The sequence below is a fragment of the Macrotis lagotis genome, chromosome X, assembly GCF_037893015.1.
Source record: "Macrotis lagotis isolate mMagLag1 chromosome X, bilby.v1.9.chrom.fasta, whole genome shotgun sequence".
Lineage (NCBI taxonomy): Eukaryota > Metazoa > Chordata > Mammalia > Peramelemorphia > Peramelidae > Macrotis > Macrotis lagotis.
Genome location: NC_133666.1, coordinates 439,695,508 through 439,712,344, shown reverse-complemented (window position 1 = coordinate 439,712,344; position 16,837 = coordinate 439,695,508). Strand labels below are relative to the sequence as shown.

The window sequence follows — 16,837 nt, the reverse complement described above, 5'->3', positions numbered from 1 at the left end:
AAAACCCCAAATGGAGCCATGAAGACGCAACTAAAAAGCCACTCAATACATGCAAAGGATACTGGTATTTCTTCATGATACTAATAAGTAAAAAATGCTATTACAAGTCTCTGAAATCATCTGTTGGCTTGTTTTTGATTTCTTTTTACAGGAAAAGCAACTCTGTGTTTGTTTGTGTGTGTGTGTGTGTGTGTGTGTGTGTGTGTGTGTGTGTTCATGCATATGGAGTAAGGGTAATAGTTTCTCCCAGAATGACCAAAAACTATCTAGACTAACAAAAGATATACAATACTGCAAATTTTTGATGCAGACATGCTGTTGAAATTTAGATACAGTAGTATTTGAAGTAGATTTCCCTTTAAAGGCATGTGAGAAACTTTTTGTTTCTTTTGTTCTTAATCTTTTCCCAGTGTGTTACCAGAGAGAGAGAGAGAGAGAGAGAGAGAGAGAGAGAGAGAGAGAGAGAGAGAGAGAGAGAGATATTTTAAGAACTTGCTATTTTTAGTTAATATTTTCTTAATCTGATCTTTTACATGTATTCCTAACTTCATCCACAGAGTGTCACTGTAAGGAGTGAAATGAAAAAAAAATCAGATTTGTTTCACTTGCCAAGACTTCAATTTTACATAGAAATTCCAACATAAAAGATTTTGAGTCTCTCTAAATTGAATTTTGAATACCCCAAGTGCAAATAATGAAAATATCTATGAACTACACTAAAGAAATACCAGTTAGTCAATGAACAATTATTAAGTGCCTACTATGTGCTAAGTACTAGGAATACAAAATAAAAAATACAATCCCTCTCTTTGAGGAATTCTCTATGTATAGTGGTTAGTTTATGGTCTGTCCATAACTAAAATCTGCTATAGGATCAACACTTACCATATGAGATTTTCCCTTTGGAATAAATTTGCTGCAAAACTGGGAAAAAAAAGGTTTCCCTGGCTCATATTATCTGCTTTTTAAAAAATCCAGAAGATATCAACAGATTTTATATGAGATGAGAACATTCTGATATCTGGCTACACATCATACCCCTGACTTGAATCAATGTTTGATACTTCAGAAGGAAGTTTCTGAATAAATCTCAAACAAAAAATCCAGTGAATATGGTTGAGTATCATGTAGTAAGGTCTGGGGGTGGGGGAATTTCTTTTAGATGCCTTGAAATGAGGTGACCAGTTTACTTAAGCCTCCAAAACATGAGCTTAGATTACCTATGCCATTATTCCAGTTTGGAGAATAACCACTATTATAAACTGATCATAAAATTGCCTACCCTTTCCTCCCTCTTTTAAAGGAAAACAATCAAGCTAAAAATTGGATTTTTCTTACCTCTGGTACTCATCAATCTTCTGAAAATTAGAGATTTTAATTTCAAACTCAAACTAAAAAAGAAAAATCAGTTGGGTTCCTGATCTAGTGAATATTATTTTTTATACATTTCAAGGGCAATGTTTAGATGGATTTGGTATTTAAAAGTCTGTTTGTAGAGAATTTAAGCATTTTAAAAAAATACAAAAACATCTCTTCCAATGTTCAATTTCTGTCTCTCCCCATTTCTCTTAAAATTCTTCTCTCCCTTCTTCATCTCAGGGGCCTACCTCCTTATAATACATCTGTTCAGTTTCTAGGGTTTCTCTCATCTCTTAAATTACTTTAATTAAATTGTTTATATTTACTTAATTGAGGGTATGTTATTTTCAATTCCTACATACATAGATACATACACATATACACACACACAAGGAATAGATTTTTTGGTGTTTTATCCCCAGGACAGAAACTTAAAACATAGTAAATGTTTAATAAATGACTGTTAAATTAATTTTTACTTTTCCAAAGACTCAAACTCTAATTCTGGGATCCAAACCATTTGACAGGATTGCTTTAAGCTAATTTTTTTCTTTTCAATGAAACTCACAGGATATGGATTATAAATAGCCAAAACATTGCTCAAAATGTGTATAGGGTGGATAGCCTATGCTTTTAGCATTTTTCTAAAATGGAAGATATAGCAATTATACAGGATGATGGGATCTAGGGCTATAAGGAACCCTAATGGTCATTTAATCCCACTCTTTCATTTTTTAGCTTAAATATTAAAGCCCAGAGAAATTATGATTTGCCTAAAGTCTAAAGAAACTGATGTGAACAGAGGTTCTCAGATTCTAATGCTCTTTTGCTTATAGTTTTCTTTTTGCCCTTCATGGTTTTAAAATAAATCAATGAAGAAGTTAAAGCAAATATTGTTGACTGGAAAAAAAATGGCATTTAATCTTTATTCCTTGCTTCCTCCCTCCCTTCCTTTTCACTTCCTCCCTCCCTCCTTCCCTCCCTCCCTCCCTTCCTCCCTCCCTTTCTTCCTTCCTTCCTTCCCTCCCTCCCTCCCTCTTTCCTTCCTTCCTTCCTTCCTTCCTTCCTTCCTTTTTTCCTTCCTTTTTTCCTTCCTTCCTTCTTTCTTTCCTTCCTTTCAACCTCCCTCCCTCTCTCTTTTTCTTTCTTGTATGTTGATTAATCCATAGTGATTACTGGTCTTGTTTGTTATTTTGATTGGAAGTGTTTTGATGACTGCAAAATTTTATTTTATTGCCTGAGTAAAATGACCCATAGGAAATATGAGACTTGAAGATTGGCTGGGCTTCTGCGAGACCCGCCTTTTCCCACTCAGTGCTATATAAAGCTCTTTATTTGGTCTATCGAGTTGATTGTTCTGAATCTAAAAAAAAATTCTCTTAGTAGGGACCTGACATGATAGACCATAATGACTTAGAAAGAAACGTTAAACAGTCCATCCTGTCAACGGTGGCTGCCGGGTGCCGGCAGACCATGGCAGCTCTTTTTATCAGGTCAATGATCTGCTAAAAATTGTCTAAGTAGGACCCTGCCATGATAGGCCATAATGCCTCAGAGGAAGTCATTATGGACTATCAAGTAAACAATACACATTTTTTAAAAAAAATTACTAATTAGGTTTTGCAGCAATACTTCCCATCCTTAGGGGCTCTACAGTGAGATAATTGACCGCGACGTGAGTTATGCATCCCAAGCTGAAGGCATGAAGGTTAATTATCTTGGTCTAAAGCCCCCAGCAAAGGGGACTGTTGTGATGAGAAGATGACATTTCAAAACAGATTAAATTTCTTTTATTTCTTTGTATTTTTTAAACTTTATTTTAAATGCTAGTGATTATAGGATAGAATGAGAGACTAACATTAATGGTTATCATAAAGCCCCTGGAGAAGGCCATATAGTGTATACTAAGGAAAGATCTTAAGGGTAGGGATCTTCTAGTTTATGTGAAGAGCATCTTGGGAAGCTACCTTGATTAGAATAATGTCTTGAATAATGATGTTTGAATTAGATATTATATAAAAAAGGTTTATGAGGTTTATAGTACATTTGATCTCACCATTTTTCATGACTATATTCTCTCTGACCTGGAAGTAACTTTTGACTAAATTTTATAGACTAAGGAGTTAATAATTGGAATTTCTTTTATGGTCTGAATTCTTACAATCACTCTGCACATTTTGAAATCAAGAATATTATTGAGAGATTTCTCTTTAATTTATAATTCATCTTTGAGAAGCTTATTAATATAGTAGGTTACCTAAGAAGAAAATATTTTAGAAAAAGTATGCAAAAACTTTCCTGATTTTTCCTCTTGAAGGAATAAAAGTTGTGGTTAATGTTTGCTTAAGTAGACCCATCTATCACTTTGTAAAGAAACAATGGTGTCCCAAATTCCAGCATGTGAATATGCATGTGTGAACAAAATGGTTTCATTTTATTTAATTCATTGATAATTGATGGAAGTAGATTTTTATTAGAGTCAAGCTCAAGGGGAAAAATAGGGAAAACTTTTCCTTTTGAGATAATGAAATCTTAATGTTGTAACTATCATCATACAATCCAATGTCTAACTTAAATATCTCATGACAAATAAGACTCCTAGAAGACTGTGGTAAAGATTTTTAAGATATATTTATTATTATTTTTAAGAATGTTATGATTCTGCAAGGTACCATCAATTACCTTTTCCTATTCATGATTACAATTGTGACTTGCTTAGGAAATCAAAATTAGGTCATAAATGGGAAGAGGTCATGAAATTTCATGAAAGAAAGAAAGCAGTGTATCTTTTGTAAAAAAATCAAATGTTTACTTTGCATTTGATATTTTGTCCATTTCTGACTTTGGGATTTGAGTTGTAAAAGGTGAACTTGGGAAACTGTAAATGGAAGGCAGCAGTTTAAAATGTAAAATTTAAAAAAAAACCAAAATATTGTTTCTATTGCTTTCATAACACACTTAACTTTAAAGTCGGAGGATAAGCTTCTTGATAGTTTTGGCTTTGATTTGGCATCTTTGCACAATGCTTCCCACACATTTGTTGTTTAGTTGTTTTAGCTGTAGGACTCCTTTTAAGTTTTATTGGCAAAGATACTGCAATAGTTTGCAATTTCTTTTTCCAGCTCATCTTACAGATGAGTAAATTAAGGCAAACAAGGTTAAGTGACTTCACTAGGGTCACATGGTTAGTAAGTTTCTGGGACAAGATTTGAACTCAGGAAGATGAGTCTTCCTGACAATGTAAGGTGGTCTCATGCCACCTAGATGCCATTTTCAAATGACAACTTAATTGTAAATTATACTCTTAGAGAGGTGCCCAGGGTACAAGGAAGTTAAGGGACTTACCCATAGTCACATAGCCAGTCACTATCTGAACCAGAACTTTGTAACCTAAGGCCAGTTCTGTATCCACTATGCCAGGCTGCCTATTGTTTTGTTACTTATATGGCAAATATTGCATTCCCACAGTAAGGTTTAAGCTTATTGAGGGAGAGACGTTTGTTAGTGTTGTTTTTGTATTACCAGTCTAGCATAGTGCTTGCATACAGCAGGCAAATAATAAATATGTCAAAGTGTTGTAGAGTTAAATTGACAAAAGAACAAAGTCAATTATTAGGATTGCATTTTTGGGACCTTACAGGCTATCAAACTCAATCTCCTTATTTTACAGAGGTAAAAACCAAGAAGCATAAAAATCAAGTGTTTTGTCCAACATCATTTGAATACAGGTCCTCTTGCTCCTAATCAGTGCAGTTTCAACAATGTGCTAAATCACTGACTAATTTGACTTGCTTTTCTCTTCCCCACAGATCCAGCAAGCTCTTTGATGGTCTAAATGGTTCTACTGATTAGATAAATGCAAAAACCTATGTCTTTCAGTTATTAATTTTATTAGATGCTTCATTTATTTATTCTTTGAGGCAATTGGGGTTAAGTGACATGCCCAGGATCACAGTTAGTAGATATGTGAGGCCACATTTGAACTCAGATCCTCCCAATTCTAGGGTCAATGCTCTGAACACTGGGCCACTTCCATTTGCTTTACTTTTGAAAACAAGGAATATTGTTTGTGGGACAGTCAGAGATAGTTCAGATAACACAAAGAATTTTCTTACCTTTCTTGCATGGGTGGGAGCTGGATCCAGCTGTTAAATCTTGGGTCATATCGGCTGACAAAGTTTGTGCTGTGTTTTCCTGTAAATAATATACATTCATGTGGCACCTAAAGACCCAGTACACTTAGATGAAAATGACTGTATTATAGAACTCAACTGTTTTTATAAAAGGGATACTGTTCATCAGGGAATCTAGAAGAGATACATGTTCAACAAAAGAACTACATTCAATTATACTTGAAGTTAACTTCAAAAACATGCAATGACTGTATTTTGCCTCTCCATTTTGGAAATGATAATTAAATTAAATTTTTTATAATATGCTAGGCATTTTTGTTTTGGTCCATATGGCATATTGCTTACTTTGGCAGCTAGGTGACCTAGAAAATGGAGTGTTGGGTTTGCACTCGGAAATCTTGAGCTTGAATCATTGTCTCAGATACCTACCAGATGTAAGACACTGGATAAGTCATTTGGCCTCTAATAACTTCATTTTTCTCAGCTATAAAATAGTATGATAACAATACCTACTTCTCAAATTGTGAGGATTGAGTGAGATAATATTTGTAAAGCCCTGGCATGGTCCCTAGCTTTAATAACAGGCTTTAATAATTGCTATTTTTTCCTTTTCCCTTCTTTTACAACTGCATGTTATTTCTTTGCCTATAAAATATAATTAAGTTTATAAACTTAGAAATAAAAGGGACTCTGGAACTTGACACTATGAATGGACTATTTGGTCAGTATTGTCAGGAAGATCTGAATTCAAATCCAGCATCAGATACTTATAGCTTTGTGACCCTGATCAAGTCACTTAATTTCTATCTCAGCTTTCTCACTTCTAAAATGGAATAATAAGAATAAATACCTCTCATGGTTGTTATAAGTATAAAATCAGAGAAACTTTGAAAACCTTAAAGTGCTATGCAAATTCTATAGGTATTATTTTTTGACTCCATAATTTTGAGGAAACTGAGACCCTGAAAGGTTATTGTGACAGACCTGGGATCTAAATTCAGGTCATCAACTCCACATTCAACCCTCTTTCTTCTTTGCTCTGTCGTACTGCTCCATAAATAGAACCTTAGTGGCTTAACCTGCTTTCTCACCACCAAAATGAGGCAAAACCCTTTTTGCTTTGATAAAAATGACTAAGAAAGCTCCCATAATGAGTGAGTTGGGAGAGAACTGCACCACACTGTAAGGGTCAGGTTAGGGTGTGCACTGAGGAAGAATCTTCTCTGTGGTATTCTGAGTGTGTTTGTTAGAATGGGAAACATGAGCGACCTAAGCCTGTTAACTAGCTTATCCCTTCTGTCAAGCCCCAGAAGCATATTAATGCTTCCCTGATATTAAAATTCACCTTAGTTTACATACAGATTGACAGCAAATCAAGAAGTCTGAAGCACAATAGCGTGCATTGATTTCCATGAAGCAACCAAGAAGAATTCAACCCCAAGCGCTCTTAATATGACAAAATTTCTGTTAATGTATTTGTAACTAAATTCAGAAAAAAAGAACTCTGAATTCAACTCAATTTATAGATTGCCAGATACAGTCTCTAACATACAAATTGATTGTATGTTTCTATGGGTTTCCTGACAGGAATATTTGGGGTAGAAAATGTATTTGAAATTCCAACTTGAAATGCCAAGGACTCCTAGTGTTCCTGTTGAAAGTCCCAGCACCTGACTCTCATCTACAACTGATGGCATTGGAAACTCCCTTTGAACATCTCCTAGGTCTTAGGACAGAATTTGGGAGTACCTCAAATAAACTGGGGCAAAGAGAGGATTATAAGGAACTGAGAAGGAAGTTGAATAGGTGAAAAAAAAGGAAAAATGTGGGAGAGTAAGAAGAGGGCTGTGTGTCTGGTGGAAAGTTTACAAGAGGAGAATAAAGAGTGCCATCAAGCCATCCACAGCACTGGGACTGGGTAGGATGGGGCAGTGGCTTTTAATGGTAGTGGTGTCTGAAAATCCTGGTCCCTACTATGGGCACAACCTTCAAGGAAAAGAATCCATCTTAGAGGTATCCATAGGTATTGGGTTCATTATTTTCCTTCTGTCTTGGTGATATGTCTGTCCAAAGTCATGAGCTGTTCACCAAATTCAGCCACAGAGAGGTAAGATTTGAATGTGGATACACACATATGGTCACCTTCCAAGATTCCTTACCCAGAGAATAAACAACACAGTAGGATGTGAAGACAAGGATGCAAATAGATGAAGGCATGGACTCCCGAACCTTTGGGATTATTCTGGTCCCAGGACAGAGACAGCACAGTACAGTGGAACAATCCCTGATTCTGAGTTAGAGGAATTGGGTTCAAATCCTCCTTTCATACTTAATGACTATATATTCTTGGGTAAGTTGCTTAACTTCCCCAGGTCTCAGGATCTTTAAGTATAAAAGGAGTTGGTTGGATGCGATAGCCTCAGGTTGCCCTGAATCCGCGATCCTGAGTATCAGATCATTACTTTTCCTTTAAATCACTGAATCTGTATTTCTAGAAAGATAAGACTAGACTACTCATTACTCCTTTCCACCTTCAACAGACCAGTTAAGCATGCTTTTCCTTCCTTCCAAGCACAGAAAGGCAGGTGCTTGAAACTGCTCTTTCCTCCATCCTCATGAGACCAGCTCTTCTCTCCTAACAATATCCTTCCCATCCCTTAACGCTCTTTTTCTTTTCATTCTCAGATAGAGCCTCTCTCAGGACTTTTATAAAAGGGCATATCAGCACTGGGGTTAAGATATTCTCCATCCATTCTCATGTCAGATCTTCTAAACCAGTGGGCTTCAAAGTGGGTTCTAGATCTCTGCAAGAACCTTGGCATAATCTAAGCTCATAATTAATTGATTAGAGGGTGGGGAAGAGTCTCCACTCTTCCTGAGGGTCAATCTATCCCATAGTTAGGGTTTCAAAATCATATTTCCTTATTCTTCTTCTTCCTTTATCTATACTAGCTTTCCATCTCTCCCTTTCTACCCTTATAAGAGCCCTTTTACCCTTAAAAGAGAACCTCATCCCCACCAGTCCCAAGAATACATCTCTCCTGCTCTCCCAGATCACTTCAGGGCATCAGCTTGGGGCCCTTAGAATAGTTTAGCACATCTTTGTAGGCTCTGTACTCTAGGACACTAACATTCCTCAACTTTTTCATTTTTTAATGGGGCAACAAATTGCCAAGATGACAGACATGGATGCATTATAAGGCGCACTGCAGATCTCATTATATTATCTTTCACTTCAAACTCCAACCTCTTTTAAACTTCCCTGTTATTTTAAAAGTCATGGATATAATTTATAAATAAGTAAATAGGTGTTGGAAACATGTGTTCAAGAACTCCTTATTAGTAGAGTTTGTGATTAAAAAAGTTTGGAGAATTTTACACACACATTCTTTCTAGTCTAGGTACTAAGTACTAAGGATACAAAGACAGAAATGAAATTATTTCTGCCCATAAGGAGTTTACATTCTATTAGGTAAAATTGCTGCCTTTTCTTTAATTTTCAGTATAAAATTCCCTGGATTTTGAGTTCCTCACATGTGCACTGAAAGGAGTACACTATCAACTATCAGCTATTGTGAGAAAAAAGACACTGCAGGTAACAGCCAATGGCTTCCATGTTTAACATGGTGATGAGAGAGGAATGTTCATCATGATAGGAGGAATGAAAGGAACATTCTCATAAAGAAAAGGGGGAAGGAGCCCCCCTAGTAGGTGTAAAGGACAGAATTTATGCAATAGCAAATAGTGAAGAAGGTCCACAAGGAACAGATTCTGAAAGGACTAAAGTTCCCTGATGTGGGCCAATGTAGATATCAAGGATACACTGTCTCCATGGGATTGAAAACACATGGAGAGGCAGGATGCCAAAATACAGGTGCAGCAGCAGCTGGCCAGTCACCAGGAGCAGCTGCTCATGATCATTCCTCTGTCTCACTCATTAGGAGCAGGGATATTTAAGGCAGGGTCAAAGAAAGGGTCTGTTGCTAGTGTTCATTATACTAGTCCACTGAGTTCAAAGGAAGCCAGAGAGATTATTTTATACCATAGCAGTGAGTTTATGGTTCAGTAAATAGGGACACGGTCACAGATCCAGGTGAGCTCCCACATTAATAGTAATCTTAGATTCCATCTTTCTCTGTCCTTGAGTGAAAGTTTTCATAACTCTCTGGGATTTCCTTCCATTTGGTCTCCCTCCCTCAAATATCTCCCATGCCAAAGTAATTTTCCTTGAATACACAATTTGACCATATCACTCTTCTATTCCATAAATCCCACTGACTACCTATTGTGTTTTTTGTTGCTATTTTGTCATTTTATAATTGTGTCCTACTCTTGGTGATACCATTTTTGGGGTTTTGGGGTTTTCTTGGCAAAGAAACTGGTATGGTTGGCCATTTCCTTCTCCATCTCATTTTTCAGATGAGAAAATTGAGACAAACAGGATTAAATAACTTGCCCAAGGTCACCCAGGTAGTAAATGAGGTCAGATTTGAACTCCTGAAGGTGAATTTCCCTGACTTCAGGAACATTGGACCACCTGAAATTTCCTAGATATAAATAAAAAGAAAATCCACTTTGGTTCAAAAAAAAAAGTAATTTTACAAGCAAAGATAAGGGAGACATGGTTAGATGGCAATTTAATTGAAAACAAAAAACTTTGGAAATCTAAAGGATATAATTGGTTAACTGTGTGAGATAGTAGGTAAATCATGGGCTGAGAGAAATAATTTCTTGGACTTATGTACATATTGTCTTGCCCTGTAGAATGTAAGCTCCATGAGGGCAAGGATTCTTGAATGATTTTGTCTTTATATCTCTAGTACAATGACTACACATAGTGGGTATTTAATAAATGGCAATTGATTAATTGAACCAGGAATAAGTAGATACTCTCCTTGATCATTTGGAGTATAATAAGTTCTGAGTACTACATTTCAGGAAAGACATGAATTAGTTGGAGAGGGACCAAAGGAGATAAACTAAGGTGATAAAGGGCCTTGAGTTCATGCTGTATGATGTTTTTGACCCTCATTCTCAAAGAACACCATGATAAGCACATGAATTGGATTTGAGTGAGGAGGGAGGGGTGTGCTAAGTCACCAGCCTCACTTTTTCCTCCAGAGTCAGTGGCTGGATGTGGATCAGGTCATCGGGAGATGGCCCTGGATGTCAGGCAATCGGGGTTAAGTAACATGCCCAAGGTCCAACAGCTCATGTCAAGTGTCTGAGGCTGGATTCGAATTCCCATCTTCCTGATGCTAAGGCCAATGATAAATTCACTGAGCCACCTAGCAGTTTTCATGCTATATGAGGGTTAGGTGAAGGAACAAGATGATTTGCCTGGAGAAGAGATAACAAAAAGTCAGGGAGAGATGGTAGCCATTTTCAAATATTTAAAGGTCTGTCACATGGCAAAAGGATTAAACTTGTACTTGACCAAGAGGAATAAAACTGGGAACAATGAGGTAGTTTCAAACAGGCTACTTTAGGCTTTAGGTCAGAAAAAAGATTTCCAGTAATTAGAGTTATCTAGAAGTGGAAGAATCTACATTGGGTGACAATGAGTTCCATTGGGGTATCATCCCCACTTATTGGAATTCTTCAAACAAAGATTGGATGACCATACACTGTGTATGTTATAGAAGAGATTTTTAAAATACTAGTAGAACCAGATAGCCATTGAGATTCCTTCCAAGTCTGAAATATTATGATTCTATGATTCTAAACAAGTTCAGTTGAGCAGACATCTCGCTTCTTGGATTCATCCCAGAATTCTGAAATTAAAGCAAGTGGGAAGTACTTAAAGATTGAAATTTCATTTAGTACACAATAATTTATGCAAAGAAAGGTGACATCCTAGGCTATGATCACCAAGGTTGCAAAAAGTTCTTCCTGGAGTTGTTCTTATGTGTGCCCCCAACAACTGAGGCTCTCACTTATATCTTAGTGGAAGACTTTCCTGGAAAAAGTTCAATCTGGCAGTCATTCTTGTGGGAGTTTGGGGAACTGACTGGCTGAATTTTAAATAAGATGTCTTGTGTATCTCACTATTTGGTGGGGGAAATTTGCTTTGATAACCCTATAGTGAATTAACTTCTGCTTAGGTGGAATCTTAGTGGGTGGGTGACTGGAGTAATCAAAGGATACTTTGATTATCCACATTATCCAGGTAACCTGTGAATCAACTTCAAATTAGGAGATTTGCTGCCTTACCTAAGAACATAGCCTCCACTACAGACCTTGCATAAGGGACTCCTTGCTTGTCAGGTTAATAGATTGGTCTCTTATCAGACTACTCTTATCAGAAGATCATTCCTCCTCTATAACAGCTTATTCTACAAAGGTTTTTCCCTTGGATGAATATCTCTCATTTTCTATTTTGCTATGGACAACATACTTCCTAAGGCTCCTATCTGATTTTTCTACTAATTGTGACCCTGGACTCAAGAAAACATAGTGTCTAAAACGCTCTATTTTCTATTTCTGGGGATCTCTTTCTTCAATTCTTCATGGTTGATTTACAACCTCAATAAATTTTTCCCCTCCTAATCCATTACTTTTTTGAGGGATTAGGGAGGAAAGAGGCTATATCCTCCTATCTCATCTAGGCTGGAAGTACAATGGTCACTCATGGGTCCAAACCCAGTACTGATCAGCACAGAAGCTTTAATCTGTTTTTGTTTTTCTTACCCAGCTCAGTTTGTTCTCTCTAAGTCACCTGGCGGAATCTTTGTAGCTAGTGACAGTGAATAGAGTGCTGGACCTGGAGTCAGGAAGATCTGATTTCAAATCCCATTTTAGACACTTACTAGGATTTAAGTCACTTAATCTCTAAATCCCAATGGGTCACGAAGAACAGGACCCAACTAAAAATGATTGAACAACAAAGACCAATTCTATTTTTGAAAGTTGTCTTTGTGGATGAATTGAGCTAATAATAATGAGGTTGGACTAGATCTTGATAAAGTGGAATGAACATTGTTTTGCATATTAGAAGATGTGGATTCTCCTACTCTAACTTTTACTCCTTGTATAAGCTTGGAAAATTAGTCAATCAACAAATTAAAAAGTCATTTAACCTCACTGAGCCTTGTTTGCTAATCTATAAAATGAGGGGTATAGACTAAGTTGCCTGTGGGGTCCTTTCTACCTTCAGAGCTGTATTTTCTAAGTTCCTTTTATAGCCCTTATATAATTCAGTCTTGAACCATAGGCATTTACAAATAGGGGGCTCTACTCTTCTATCAAAGAAATTGTCCAATCTTGGGAAGACTCTCAAGAAATCATCCAAATTTGCTAATGACAAATGTTAGTCTAGTTTAATGTAACAAAGGCATCATACTGCCTGGGAAATGTCAAATTTAGATGAAATAAGGTTTTTCACTACCACTCTTCATCTGTATATAGAGTTTAGATGACCGTAGGTGAAGTTTTGTTTTAAAAGTCTACATACAAGTGCATAGACATATAAGCCATAGAGAGACTGATAAGGCATTACCTATAAAAGCTGCACTAGGAATTCTGACTCTAGGCACATTTAGATACATGTAATAATAAACGCTGGCAGCCAGGTGATAAAGTGGATAAGATTACCCCACCTAGTCAGGAAGAGCCGAGTTCAAATTGAGCCTCAGGCACTTATTAGCTGTATGATCTGAGCAGGTCACTTTGCCTCTGCTTATTATAACAACACCTTGTTGTTTGTGAGAATCAAATGAGCTAAGCACTTAGCACAGTTTCTGGGATACAGTAGGCACTTGATAAATGCTTATTGATAGTTCTTGAAAAGAATTTAGCAAATTGGTACAAAATAGTTATATAAATATTTGATAAAAATAATTATTAAACACTAAGAAATATGTATTTATATTTTTTGAAACTAGTTCTGGGATTTATAATTGTCATTGAGGGATTTCTTCTTCCAAAATAGACCATCACCCTTTCTGTAACTTATAGTCTTAGAGAGTTAGATGGAAAAGTCATATGAGGAAGTTCAGTGATTTGCCCAATCTTACCTGATCAATGTATGGCAGAGGAAGGACTTAAACTCAGGTTTCTGACCTACACTATCTTTTAAGTGTATCTCTCACACACATATATACACATCATGCTTATGTATTTGTATTTGGTTGGACCTGTTTCATTAGATTGGGACATTCCTAACCATGGATGCAGATGTCCATCTTACCTATAACTTAGAGTTACTTGGGAGCATAGAGAGATTAAATGACTTATCCACAGCAATACAGAGAGTATGTGTCAGAAGCAGGACTTGTTTTTAGGTCTTCCTGATTCTAAGGACCATTCATAGTCTGCTAAGCCATGGGGTTTCTCATAGTTGCCTATATGTGTGTATGAATATGTATTTATAGGTATTTGTGTGTGCATGTTAATATGAGAGAAAGATAACAAGAGACAGAGAGAAAAAGATTGGAGAGAAGAATCAGAAGCAAAGGCTTTCTGAAATTTGTCTTTTTTCATAACCTTTCAAAATGCCTTCATAGTTATGATAGAAAGGAACATTTTCAGTCCTCTTTTGAAGAAATTTTGCTTTTATAATCCATCTTACTTTATTTTTCAGTACTTACTATAATATCTGGCAGACAGTAAGAGCTTAATATATGCTTGCTGATGGACTGTACAAGAGCAGAGATGCTCCCATATTAAGGAACAAAGGTGAGTTCTTATTTTGAAAATTAGGGTTTCTCATTGCATCAGATGAAACTGTGGAAGCCAGAGCTCCCAATGGATCTCCTTCCTGGGGATTCTGAAAGATGGTTCCAATTTATTCAAATAACTCAGTTTAAAAGAGCTCAGTCCCTATTTAGCTCAGCTCAGCCCTGTATGAAGGTGCACATCACTTGTCACGCATAGCCTGTGAATTGGCTCAAAAGATAAAATTTCAAAATCAAACTGACACATTTTGGAGATGGCTAGCCCCTCCAATAGCCATTTAAATGAGGAGTTATATCAGTGACAGCAGGACTATCAGGAATCCTCAGTCAGAGGAAAAGAAACAGTTTCCATGCAGATTCAATAATTCAGTAATGATTTAATATTCACCAGGAGATGTTCACAATACTAGTAGTTTTGGTTTTGTTCACTGCTTCCCTCCCCAGTGCTGCCTTGATTAGGGGAGTAGGATATGGCGAAGTGAAAGTGGGTAGGCAGAGTCTTAAGTTTGACAAATGCACATAAGAGTTATAGATATATTTTTAAAAACCTTTTCAGCTATATTTTTACTGTTCTAAGAAATACCTTAAATGATCTCAAATTGGTTGATTTTTCTCAGAGGATGACAGACTTAGATCTTGAAGAAATCTTAGAGCCATCAGCACCAACCTGCTCATTTTATATGTGAGAAAAATGAGGCATTGAAAAATTTGATGATTTGCTCTGGGTCATGATCTCTAAGAATAACTAAAACTAGCTAGCATTTGTATAGCACTTTATAAACATTATCTCATTTTTATCCTTGCAGCAACCCTGGGAGATAGGGGCTATTATTAATCCCATTTTACAGATGAGACCATTAAGGCACAGAGTAGTCAAGTGCCTTGTCCATCACATAGCTACTAAGTGCCTAAGACTGGATTTGAACTCAAGACTTTCTCACTCCAACTTCAACATTCCATTTCTTATATCACCTATTTGCTTATGTATCTGAGATAGGAGCTGAATCCAGTTCTTCATGTTCCAAATACCATGACCTAGTCACCATACCCTGTTGGCACAGAAAGTTAAATCAGCTATTTTTCACAGGACAATAAGATGTTATAGTTGGTAAGTGTTAGAGCATAGACATCATAGTCTCTTTCCCTTTACTTCTCCCCACCCTCACTTTATTAAGAGATGAATAAAAAAGATCCAGAAAAAGGGAAGTGAATTTTCCAAGGTCATTGAAATAATAATACAGAGACAGAGATTGGAATCTGATGGATGATTTCTAAGCTTAGCTGTAGCCACTGGGGTAGGATGGAAAGGGGGTAATAGTGAAACTGTTAAAATGTATAACAGCTCTCTTAATTAAAATAATAACTATTCTAAGTATTCCTTTCTGTAAAAGAAAATTAAGGTAAATTTTAGGATGGCTTCTTCATATTTGCTACATATGAAAAATATGGTATGAATTAAGGGTTAAGAAAGATGGGAGGATGGGGCATAGCATAGTTTGCTTCAGGCACTTAATTTCCTATATTTGTTTTGGGGATTTCATTGCATTATATTAGGTGATAGAAGGTTGACCATATTTCAATTTTATCCCTGAAAAATATGTCCTGGTATAATTGGCAGAGTTCAGGTTTGTTAGTTATCTTTTGAAATATGATTTAAAAAATTTCTCCATTAGTTGGCCATGCTATTCCATTGTCACGCTTTATTTTTAATCCAGGTGACAAAAGGAACAGACTGTAAAGCCCTAAGTGTGATTCACTTGATGACATCCCTTACTTGGAGTGTATGTGTGCAGTCATGAAATACCCCATTCAGTTCAAAGGCAGGATAACTTGTGCAGTAGCTAAGTGGAGTGCTTAAAGTGGATGATATTCCTGTCAATTTTCTGGTAATGCATCAAATCCATCATTAATGGGATAACTCAGCAGAGAGGCTATCAATATCCGAAATGCTCCGGCTTCAAATCCAACCTGCCCCACATGAAAATGTATCTCATATTCAGAGGATACCAAGCCCAACCTCCTGCCAGCATCAGAAGAGATTTGACAATAAGGCTGAAGGGTTTTTCTCCAAAGGCTGTCCCATTTTTTCCCACTTTCAAAAGAAATGGTCTAGAGGGTAATGGGGATTGGTTTTCTTTAAGATTTTGGGAAGTGAACAGATGTAACAATTTTCTATAATTTGGTTTGGTGCAGATGCTGAAATGGCGCATTCACAATAAAATATATGCAGTATATGTAATTTCATCTGGATGTTCTGGGGTTTTAAAGCAAAAATGTGTACCTGCAAGCTGTTTTATGGTTTCTCAGTCATAATTGTCTCTGTTACACAGACTGCTACAAAGGCAGCTCCTTCTTCATGTGAGAGCTTTGAAACAATATCTTGATAATTTTGTCTTTTGAAAGGCATAGTGTTCTCTGTGTGTTTAGCTCAGAAGCATGTAAAATTACTTAATTTCTCTTTGAAGTAAATTTATGAAGTAAACACATAAAAAAGGGAACCTGGAGACAATTTGTGTGAGCAGCATGAAAGCTATAGCCACTAAAACAGATCAGTCACTTCAGAAGTGAACAAAAATTTTGGATTTGAATCCCACCTCTGATGGTTCCTCTCTGTGACCTTGGAAAAGTCACAGAGCTTCCTGAGCCTCAGTTTCTCCATCTGTAAAATAA

At 36.5% G+C, this 16,837-nt stretch overlaps 1 protein-coding gene across 1 annotated transcript in view; it reads right to left on the bottom strand.

Moving 5' to 3' along the window:
• KLHL14 (kelch like family member 14) overlaps nt 1-16,837 on the bottom strand; it is a 126,737-nt gene that overhangs the window by 13,148 nt on the left and 96,752 nt on the right. Inside the window, exon 4 of the mRNA XM_074200155.1 lies at nt 5,475-5,553. Coding sequence (XP_074056256.1) covers nt 5,475-5,553 — 79 coding nt within the window. The remainder of the gene's footprint in view (nt 1-5,474; nt 5,554-16,837) is intronic.